The 11,621-nt window shown below is 49.8% G+C and overlaps 1 protein-coding gene across 2 annotated transcripts; it reads left to right on the top strand.

Moving 5' to 3' along the window:
• The first annotated feature begins 1,386 nt into the window (after positions 1 to 1,386).
• On the top strand, positions 1,387 to 11,410 carry LOC143218717 (uncharacterized). 2 transcript variants are annotated; one of them, XM_076444107.1, is made up of 10 exons: positions 1,387 to 1,982; positions 6,145 to 6,215; positions 6,290 to 6,638; positions 6,721 to 6,901; positions 7,262 to 7,299; positions 7,390 to 7,584; positions 7,676 to 7,994; positions 8,091 to 8,623; positions 8,699 to 9,362; positions 9,621 to 11,410. In XM_076444107.1, exons 1-10 carry the CDS (start codon positions 1,960 to 1,962, stop codon positions 9,993 to 9,995), a joined length of 2,748 nt encoding a protein of 915 aa, XP_076300222.1. In that variant the 5' UTR covers positions 1,387 to 1,959; the 3' UTR covers positions 9,996 to 11,410. The 2 variants fall into 2 exon arrangements, with proteins under 2 accessions (XP_076300222.1, XP_076300221.1); XM_076444106.1 differs by having other exon boundaries at positions 1,388 to 1,982; positions 7,262 to 7,584.
• Positions 11,411 to 11,621: the final 211 nt, after the last annotated feature.

Genomic DNA, 11,621 nt, shown 5'->3' with positions numbered 1-11,621 from the left:
GGCCTGATCCAGTTCATCTTAATCAGTCTCTTATTCCAACTGATCTTTGGCGATCTGCGAGGCGTGCTCAATGTTCCCGCTGTACCCGATGTACCCTCAACACACGGCCTGATCTAGTCCATCTTAATCAGTCTCTTATTCCAACTGATCTTTGACGATCTGCGAGGCGTGCTCAATGTACCCGCTGCACCCGCAACAAACGGCCTGATCCAGTTCATCTTAATCAGTCTCTTATTCCAACTGATCTTTGGCGATCTGCGAGGCGTGCTCAATGTACCCGCAACAAACGGCCTGATCTAGTTCGTCTTAATCAGTCTCTTATTGATCTCAACTGATCTGAGGCGTGCTCACTGTACCCGGTCTATTTTGATCGTTTCCATTCCCAATGAATTTAGCGGGCCCGACTCGCGGATCTAACACGATCATCCTCTATCAAAGGAGCGGCAATCGGCGGAGCCAAGTGATTCACGCGACTCGTGAAAGTTCGATTGCGTCGATCGAAGAATGATTCGAAACCTCGTTGGCATTCCCGGGCGCATAATTCGAGGATCCTTGAGCAGAGAGAACGACCGGATCAGGGCGAGGAACGCGGCGGGAAAACGGATGAGATTTTTCAGAGAATCGAAGCCGGTGACTAAGAGAAGTCTTACGGACCGGAGAAGTGGTCGTAGGACTTCGAAACGTTCGCCGGCTTCGAGCGAAGACAAGGACACCTCCGGCTACGTCATCCCCTAAATCATGGAACGAGTCCTGGGTCGGAAAGACCCTGCACCGTCGAATCCTTTCAATATTTGCCGAGCCTTTTCGAAGAGGTTCTCAATGTACGAGTGGGATTAACATTTCAGACATGGAATTTTTCAGATATCGTGAAGTGGGGACCATAATTTTGGGACTTATCGGGCAGAGGTTTCCAGTTTTGGAGAATTCAAGGAGATCTTGGATATCTGAAATCAAGTTTCTAGCTTGGGCCCGGACTCCCGGAATTCAAAGTCCCAGTATACTCAAACTTTTGGGACTCATAGAGCTGAAGTTCTCCGTTCAGGAAGATTTCAAGAGTCCGAAAGGTACTTTTGGGAGCACTGCTCGCAGACCAGAGGTCCGGATTCTAACTGGACATTGTCATCCCGAGTCCCACCTATTCCACCAGGCCCTGGCGTCGCCAGGGCGGCAACACGGGCCTGGTTCAATCTCTCCGTGGCCGGGTCGAACGATCCGAGCGTCGAGCAACCAGCAGCCAACCAAACAGTCGGTATCCCGACACGCGTACATCGAGTCGAGTGTCGAGCTACGTGGTGTCCAGTTTTCATGGCTCGAGTGGGGTGTGCTCCAGGTGGCCGTGGTGGGTGGCATATAAGTAGAGGCCTGCATTCGCCGCCGTTCTCATACCCTCACCACGTCCTTCGGCTACCTCTTACTTTTACTCCGCGCTCGAAACACGTATTTCTTTTTTTTTTCTTTTCGTCTTCCCGCCGCCGCCGCCGCGCCGCTTCTCTTTCTCTATACGAAGTCCCCTGTCGCTGGGCCAACGCACACACGTATAAACACACCGACACACATTCATACAAACACACACCGCTCTCTAGCTCGTCTCCCGGCTTAGGGAACCGGAGCACGGAGAGTGAGAGTGAACACACACAAAGCGAGAGAGAGAGAGAGAGAGAAAGACAGATTGGTAGATCGAGAGGAACCGAGTGAAAAATCGAGGAGGAAACGACGCGCGAAGAGGAGACGACGATGGTCGCGAGTGTCCGGTGACGATACTGATCGGTGTTCTCGTTCGCCAGTACCGCAACCGCATCCGAACCGCATCGGTCGACCGATTCACAGTGTCCGCGTACCTTCGCGATACACCATCGACGACCACGGAACAGGAAGAACAAGGATCGAGAAGGACTCGGGCCGAGCCACGACAGGACCCGGACACCGTTTCAGACCGTTCACATCCAAACCGGATCAAACATGTGGCTGAAATCCGCGCTAATGTGAGTACAGATTTAACTAATGGCGGCCCCGCAACCTCGTCGATTGTCGTCGGGCCCTAATTTAGGCTGTGCGTCCACTTCAGAGCGATATTGCACGAATTAGCAACGTTCGATATGCCACGTGTTCGATTCGAAATGAAATTGCTTCAATTTTGAGAGGATCAAGCTGAGTATCCACTTCGGAATAGGATTCTCCTGTTTGGGCGCAATAGTTTCTGCAGCGTGTCCACTTGAAGAATCGTATATTTCGAAGAACCGGAATAATTTCCTCGATGTTAGATGTTAGGCTGCGTGTCCACTCGTGCTGTGTGCTCGCGTGAGATATTCCCCTCGAAAATATTATTACACGGTTTTCGAATAAATCTTGAGACGATTTTCAAGTATTCAATGCTATTATCCGCTTCTCTGAAATGGATTATAATTCTGCCTCAAGTGGACACACAGCGCAAGTCTCCTATCTCCAGAATACCTTTCACGCGAGCAACCCGTTGTCGCGACTGGATTACCAGTCGTATTCACGACGTTTGACCGATTCTCAATGCTACAATCATTATTCCGCTGCCAATCAGTGTTTCCGTGGATAGACCCACGTTTGATCTATGGGATCGGGGATCATAGCTCGTCGAAAGTCAGCCGCCGAACCCTGTTTCCCAATGAACGGCACGGAAATCGTTCCCTGCCGCAATCGAGATCAATTTTCTCGCATGTTTTAACCGATTGTCAAACGAATCGCAGCTTGCGGCTTGTTAGGGATTTTGATCGTGGTTCGCGAAAAACGCGAGTGCTGCACGGTGTGTGGACGGGGCATGACGAAACGGACCGTTACGGGAACTGAACCGCGGTTTTGGAGCTGTGACGCTCTCCAGTTGGTCAACTATGTTTGTAAAAAGACAGGGAAAAAAGTTATTGACAAACGTGGTTGCGAGGAAACGGAGTCACGCGTTGGTAAAGCCTTGTTGAAACATTTTCCGGGCGGCTCGAATAAAACAAAATCTTGACAAATTAGAATTATCTGCCAAGTATCAACGTGATCAAAAAATTAAACAGGACCCAGAGGGACGTTTGCGATAAAATAAAATGAAGTAGAAGTAACGGGAAGTAAAATTGAGTGAATAATGATGGAAATCGAGGGACAAGGAGGAAATGGGAAAAGTGAGAAACGAAGGAATTCCGTGGCACGGTAGCACAACACGGTTCAATAAAAATCGTGACCGGTCTCAGTCTGCGGAGCGATCAATGGGCCAGGATCGCTCGATCTCGCTCTCAGTTTCGTTCCGGACCTGATCATACTAGTTAGCGAAGCCTGGACGGGACGTTAACATAATCGAATCAACAACATAGCTTGAACAAATACAAATACAAACAATCGAGCATTTAAAAAATTGGGAATAGCATGAATAGGGTTGGTGTTTAATTAGAGAGGAACAATAAAATCACCGCGGGTGCTGGAAAAATGAATGAACAGTGATTAGGCCCGGTTTTCCCCGGATTCCTCGGCGAGAGCGAAGAAAGCGGCTCTCCTTGAGCCCGGGATTGCCCAACAGGCTCCGCGAGAAGATCTATCCGTCGGATACGTGGATCGCGATCACAGAGAGACGGTGGTTCCCCGTCGCGGATCAAATCCCGATCCAGTTTCCATAGAAACCGTGTAGAAAAACCGCGAGAGATTCTCAGGTGGACTTTCGCGCGACCGTAGCGAACGCTCGCGTTTCTTTCGGCGTTTCGCGCCTCGAATAGAAAGTTCCCGATCGAAAGGTTGCATCCTCCAAGAGTCGGGTGTTTACGCGGACATTTAACGCCCTGGCTCGTGGTTTTAGCCTGAACGCGAGCCACCGCCGTCGACCGGCAACGAGAGAAAAAGAAGCACACGAAAAAGAACGAATATTTACCGACTTGCGATAGAGTCTCTCGCGGGTAATGTTGTTGGTTACGTAAGCGAGAGTTTGCGTTGGTCTCTGCGTGTCTGTGGTTGTGTGTTTGCGAATGTGTTTCGTGCCGGTGGAGAATATATATGCCCACGTAGTAGCGGTGCTTACGTAGATGGCCGCGTGAGACGCGGCTTTCTCCATATGGAATCGCGAGGAATTCCTCTCGGATACGACGAGCCTCTTCTTTTATGTACGATCCACGCGCGGGTGGATCCTCGTCGCGCTCTAACTGCTCGGCTTCGAGCTGTGGCTTTGGAATTCCGAATTACCCCCGGAATTACGCCTGGAATTCATAGTTACCCGAGAGGAAAATAAAAATTAGTCGGACGAATCACGATTCGTCATGCGAGTTGTAATTGACCGTGAGATCGAGGATTCATTTCGGAATTCTTGGTTCGAAGAATAATTCAGGATTAATCCTGGAATTCAAAGTTAGTCGGGGAAAATCAAAATTAATTAACCCAGAATCAACTAGTAAAATTGCAAATTGCCCGAACCGCAACATAAACAATTCTCTCCGATTAAATTCCGAAAATAAAACCAACCGACCGATCATCCTGTGAATAAATATCAGTGGGTCGCGGTGAACGCAATCAGACGAGTAAACTCGTCGCAGCCGGTTGGCAGGTCGCGGATAAGGTTGGAATATGTTAGAATATTGAAACGCGACGAGTTCGCGCGCGACAAACAGGATATTTACCGTTCCTCTCGATCGCGTTCGTAAATGTCGCGGCTCGGGTCCGCGAACCCATCGACTTTCTATCGAACAGAAGAGACGGAGAGAGAATCGGAGAATGGCAGGAATAGACGACAAGAAAAAAAGAGAGAGAGAGAGATCCCGCGACCTTCCCAGAAAGGCAAAGGACGTGGCAGCTTGCGAAACTCGGAGGAAAAAAAAAGAATAATCATCCGAGAAACGAGAAGCCCTTGATATTCGCCTTTATTTTACAAGCCGCTCTCCTTCGTCGCAGGTAATCGATCGTAACCGATCGACCTTGCGAGTACGCGCCGCCATTAAATCAATCGTCGATCGTCCCCGTTCTACCAGTTCACCAAAAAGATCATTGTTTTCACCTTATCCTCGTTCGTACAATTTTCTTCTGGTACCGCATTTTCGATTCTGCGTTTTCGCAATTTTTTGCAAGCGTCGGCAGGTTGTTTTCGAGCCGCTGAAAATTGGTTGCTGGAGCGGAGGATTGAGGCGAGCAGTTCGGGGATCGTTTTAAGTGCACCGCTACCGATTTTCACCGAATTTCGGCCCGTTGGCGAACCCGGTCGAGCAACCTTGAGGAGAACGAGGACGAGGTCGCTCTCGTGTGTCCCGAGGCAGGCTACTAGACGGCCTTGACTTTTTCCTTCGATCAAATTGTTTGACCGCCTCGAAAATCCCTCTTTCCCGTCGGCCATTTTTCACGCTCGGGCATTTTCTGCGAATATACGTTCGACCGCTATCATCACCATCGAAAACAACACTCGAATATTCAACCAGAATAAATCAAATAAAATTTTTGTTGAACCCTGCATTGTTAAAGATTATGAAGCACTAAGCAATTGTGAGGTATTATTAACGATACAAATGTTCTCGATCATTGACATTAATCTGCGAATGTACTACTGTGAACGGCCAGGTGGTTTAATTGACTGTGAATGCCGGTGATTGGAAAGTTGTCCGGAGTTGATGTTACAATTTATTGGGATTGCTCGGAGTGTTTGAAACTGGAGTAGCGATCGGAAACCGTACGTTTGTTGTCCGACATTAATGCAGGCCAATCGAGTGATTAAAGTGGTCTGAAAGAATCAACCAGCGGCCCGTTGGGAACAGGCCGAGTTGGTTGCAGCTTCCAGCTGGTCTCGGCCAGACGCAAACTTTCACCGTGGCGAACGTTGCCTCGCCAACGTTACGCTGCGTCCCCACATCTCCACGATTCGCGGATCCTTCTCCTCAAAAACAGACGTGTCAACCCGCTAATGTGTCCAACGTATCCGTTGCACACTCGAGAGTCATGCTGCGTGTCCACCCGGATGATATTAACGAGAGAGAAGCTAAAGCTGAACGTCCACTTGGGTGACATTATCGAGAGAAAAACATTATGAGAAGATATTCTACTGCGTCTCCACTCGACAATTATTTGACAATTAGAGGACACTGTAGCATCTCGAGAATGTCCATTAAGCTGCGTGTCCGCTTGAAAACAGACCGTCAATTTCATAGTGATTCTCCTTCCTGATTGCAGATTATGCTGCGCCCTCGCGAGCGTGCTGGCTGAAGACGCAGCACCGTCGAAGCAGCCAGTGAGAATCGAAGGTACAATATTCCCAGAACCTCTTTCTAGTTCCTTCAATAGTAACGTCGGTCTAAAAGAAATATTTCCCTGCTAGAATACGTCACGTCTCATAAGCTGCCAGCGGACGTGGCGAGGCGGACGCTGTTCGACGACGACGAAGACGACGACGTGGTCGACGTGGAGAGTAGAACCGTTTCAAAGGACAGCAAACACGCGAAGAAAGTGGTCCCGCGGTTCGAGAACTACGATAAGAAGCCGGACCCGGTTCGCCGATTCGATTTCGGCGAGGACGAGAAAGCGAACACGAAGAGGCAAGTAAGAGTGGAGCTGGAGAACTTCAGCGACACCGGAGTCCTTCAGGAGGACGGGATTAGGAGGAACGACGGTCATAGATCGCGTTCCGAGTCGCAGAGGGACTCCGTGATACCTGGAGTGCGCGTCAGGTAACTGGAAATTCAATCAATATCATTATTTTCTCTTGGTCTCTTCGTTGATATTGTAATTAGAGAATCTTCATTTTTCCAGCGATGAGTATCCGACGACAATGATGCCGATGCTGACAACTCCTCGGGAGGCTCGCGGTTTCGATTTCGTTCCGGTGAACATAATCCGCGACGACGGCAAGGAGACGTCCTTCCGCGATCGTAACTTCGGTGACTTCAGCGACGTCAGTTTAGTTCCAGCCGGCACCAACTCGCGAATCCAGGTGACAAAAACAATCCACGTTAGCCACACTCCGCGCTAATCCTTTTTCTGATTAGCTGTCGGTCGTCCTTCGTGTGAATTCGATACAGTTTTCACAGGAAGTGAATCAGGTTTCGCCTTACCTTACTTTAGGTTCTCATGGTTACATTGTTCCGACTGTAACGGTGTAAAAAGAATTTTTTCTCGAGTACGAAGTTTCTCTCGTCGGATTCGTCTTTTTCCTGCTCCATAAGAACGTCCAAGAAAAAATATTATCGGTGACCTTGAAATGACCCCGAGGAAAAATTCTTTCTGATACGATCTTGATATTAACGGATGAAGGAAACGAGCGAGGGCTAAATAATACGATGAACTTTTGCAGGTAAAGAAAGGGCCGAACGGCAAGGACTACGAATACGAGTACGTATATTATTACTATGACGAGGAGGATGAGAGTAAGGCCGGTTCGGCGGACTCTTCCGTCACCAATTCTTACGACGTTCCTTCTAGAACGACGTCCGCGCCTAGGCGCGGCGGATCGTCCTCCGCCAACCGTAACAAGTACACTAGCGTGGAACGCAGCACCGTCGAGCCAGCCAGCAACGAAGTTATACCGAATCGAAACGGGAACAGAGGCAGACAGTTGACCGAGGCCGAAGATGTCTCCGAAGAACGGCTGCCTGCCAACACCAGATTCCCGCCAAGGTATCCCCACTCTTTTCACAGGGGAGGACGAGTTGATTCGTCATTTTACAAAAGAGTTTGAAAACTGACTTTAGAAACATTGAACGAACAGGTCCAGGTCGAACCACAACACGGGTACCACTGAACCGTCGAGGACACGAGGAAACCGTCCCAGACCTAGTCTAGACCTGGTAGACTCCAGCAGCTTCCGTACTCATCAGGAGGGGCCCGAATTCCCGCAAGTACTGCCGAAGGGACCTGTCAGGTTCCTGGGAGTGACACCCAACGAGGAAGTGGAGGAGAAAGCGAATGGAAAAGGACGGAGTAGACCACAAAGGGTCCAGGAGCCTGCTCCAGTAGAAGAGGACGTCGATGATTCGCCTGTTCCCACGACCAGGAGGAGACCAATCAGCAGCACACCGTCGTCAGAAGTGAGAATAGAGGAAGAAGTCCCTTCAACTATGACAATACCCAACATTTTCAAACACCCGAAGGTTCCACTAATCCTATTCACTGATTCTATTCAGGTGGAGGACGAGACCAAGAGTAGCTCGAGGTCAGTCGAACAAGACAGCAAAGAGGACTACTCCTCGTCTGCTGAAAGAAGCAGAGAGAGAGGTTCTACAGAGAAGCAGGATTCAGAGGAGCAGGACTCCTCCTCGATCTCTCCAAGCACCGCCTCTGTTACCACTGACAATCCAACGACAGAGTATCCATCAGCCATGGACAAGGTAGCTCTGGACCTCTATGCATTCGTGCAGCAAGGTCAGAACAACCTGGTCGAAGCTTCCAGTAGCGAACCCACATCAGACGGGACCACTCTAGCTGAGGAGCAGACTACCACCGACTTGGCAGCTACTACAGAGTCTTCTGGGACCACTTTGACTGTCGACTTAACTACCACAACCACTGAGCCAACCACTACCACTACTACCACCACTACTACGACGACCACGACCACCACAACCACCACTGAAGCGCCTACTACTACTACGCAGGCTGCTGGAAGGGGAAAATTCAGGAGACCTGGGCTAGCTGGGCCTGCCACCTCACGCAACAGGTGAGTTTTGATGTTGAAAAGTAGTTAGGCTAGGTCTAACAGTCTCTGTACCTTAAACAACCCTTCGCCAATCAGGTTTAAGTCAAACGGAAGCGGCAGCACAACAACCACCGAATCCCCAGAGCCTACCCAACGTCCCCGAGCTCGTTTCGGAGCAAACGGTTCAAACGGAGGCTATAAGAGAGCAAGACCAGGTCAAAAGCAGCCTGTAGAAGAGGACGCAGTTCAGAAAGAGAGCTCCAGCTCCGTTCACGCCGAACGACCATCCACCACCAATGGCCGTGGAAGGTTCCGTGGCACCGGGACAACAAGGGCAACAATCTCCTCCACCACAGCATCACCGTCAAATGGTGCAGCTCCCACCTCCTCGACCAATGGCGTGTCCAGGCCGACGTTCAACAAGCTGAACATCAACAGACGTCGAGGTAGACCAACTACCACGGCGCCAAACACTAGCGAGGAGAGTCAGGACTCCAAGGAGACCGCTAAGGAGACCGCTAAGGAGACAGCTCAGGAAGCTGTCACTGCTGCGCCCAAGTCTACAGTGCGAGCAAGACTTCCGGTGCCTGGAGCTAGGCCCCCAGTCATCAAACCAGGTGGGGTTCGAGTGAATTTGAGACAGAAACCGGGACAGCCCACCACCACTAGCACCACCACGCCGTCTGTGCCTGCGGACACATCTGAGGAACCCTCTATCGAGGAGCCTGCTGGAGAGGGAACGGAGGAGGAGACCCACGAAGTAAGTTTCTTTTCCAAAAGATCTTGACTAAATCAAACTAGCGACCCGACAATGGCTCGATCAATCTTCCCCAATCAGAATGCCAGCAATTCCCCAGACCGGTAGACAAAAGCCAACTCAATAAGGTCCAAAGTTCTCGCTTTCACCGACTGGCCTTTCGCAAAATGTCAGCCGCCGACATACTTCGTGTGATCTTCACGACTCTAAATTCCACCCAATCCTGTTTGGTAGCTAAACCAGCTAACTCATTCTATCCAGGCGCCAGCGGAGACCACTCCACCGCCAGCCAAGTCGACGACGGCGAACCCCCTGAACAAACTACGTAACCGAAACAGATTGCAAGTGCACCCTAAGTCGACGACCAGGTCGACAGTCACTCTGCCGACGAGGAGGTCACCTCTGCTACCCCGGCGTAAGGTGACAGAGGCACCAGCGGCCCAAACTAGCCAGGAAGAGGTCTCCGAGGAGCCACAGACGTCCAGCAGCGAGACAGAGTCGACCGAAGCGACGTCTGCTGAAACTAGTACCGCCGCGAGTACGAGACACGAGGAGACACGCGGACTGAGCGGGTTACTGGCTCCCAGGCGCAGGATAGCGCCCCGACGCCCTGGACAACTCGTCTCCCGGGAATAGGTAACCGGGACACTTGTCCAGACTCGGTGCTCGATGAAAACTCAGCCCCTAGCATCGAGACACCTGCACTCGGCCGATTAGGATGACAAAGGAAAGACCCCAGCTGTCCCCCTTCGATCTTGACGAGCTTTTACGCAATCGCATACAGGTCCCTAAACAGTAGCTAGATCTTGCGTCTTCAAAACTATCGAATAACTAGGGTCAATGTTTATTGTATGAAACGCTAGTTAACCTCAAAGTGGAACAGTTGGGGTTCTTTCCTTGTGAACTGACTAAAGGGACCGCAGACACCGGTGGGTTAACCGTCAGCTGTCGGAGTACGCTAGCAGTCTTTACGCCACTGTATACCAGGTAGTTTACCTTCAGGCGCGACCCGCTCCGACAGCGAACGGTTAAGAGCGTCTCTGACGGGATGGGCATCATTCTTCAGGGGTCAGGCGTGTTCTCGTTGGAACGAATACACACGGTGATCTTATGCGAAATCTTGGTACACTCGTTCCAAGTGCACTTAGCATCCTCGAATTAAATACAGGCTCCTGAACTACTGAAATTGATCTATGTATCGTTAGTTTGCCTTCTTAATTTGGGTAGCATCGTTTATCAGCAATAGTCGGTAGTTGGGAATTCTTGGAAGTATTGTGTCACGATCTGCAAGCAGTTGGTCCAGGTCCTGATGTCCATGATTTAGCTCCTAACTTAGATCGAAGGCTCTAAATAAGTCTTAGCTACTAAACACCACTCGCCAGTGGAAGAAGAGTCGGTTGAGGGCCTAAATACTGACGTCCAAGGTGAGCAGAGTCGTTCCAACGAGGACAGGTGCAAGCAAGAGCGAACATGGGCTACGTGATAGTCGACGAATCGAGGCGGGGGCGTTTTCGTAAACGGTGTCTCGAGCTCCTAGACAGAAGGTCGAATGTACATAGTGAATTTTGCGCAGCATGACCCGCGTCCTTTTCCACGGTGTTTATCGCGAGGCGCGATCGATACGTCCGCGATGCCATAATCGAGGCCCGGTACCAACCAACGGGCTTCTGGTTCGCAGCGATTTCCAATAGGACCGCGAACTGGACACGATTATACGAATACTATTTGTTTTTATTTAAAGGCGACGATCACGAAGGAGATAGACGGTCGCCGAGAATGATCGACGTATGGTTATAATTAGACTGCGGATTTTGCGCGGCGGGGGCAGAGAAAACGAATCTGCTCGAAGTTTAATCGTGTTTCTTTCAGCTTCGCGAGCGATCAAATTTAACGGATGCAAGCGCGCTATATTTAATTTCTGTGTTTCTAGCAAATCGAGTTGCAGACTCTCGCGACGTCCGCAGTCTAGTATTAATATTTTTGTAATTACAATGTTCCATGATACACTGTAAATATGATATGATATTGCAATTAAACGTGTGTAAAATTAACCGTGAGTTCGTTATTCCGTCCCGATCATGTTACTCCAACCGTTCATGTGTTTAAACGCTCAATTAATAGAAAATTTGCTTTTATTAAAATTTAAATGAAACGATTTGATTTTTATTGAGAATAAAAAATATGTACCTTTATTTAAAATATATATATATTCTTAAGGAGCGGCAATTTGTCTTTTGGCGCTGGCAGGGAACGACCAATTTT

This window comes from Lasioglossum baleicum, chromosome 20 (genome assembly GCF_051020765.1).
Source record: "Lasioglossum baleicum chromosome 20, iyLasBale1, whole genome shotgun sequence".
Lineage (NCBI taxonomy): Eukaryota > Metazoa > Arthropoda > Insecta > Hymenoptera > Halictidae > Lasioglossum > Lasioglossum baleicum.
This window is presented reverse-complemented; position numbering and strand designations above follow the sequence as displayed.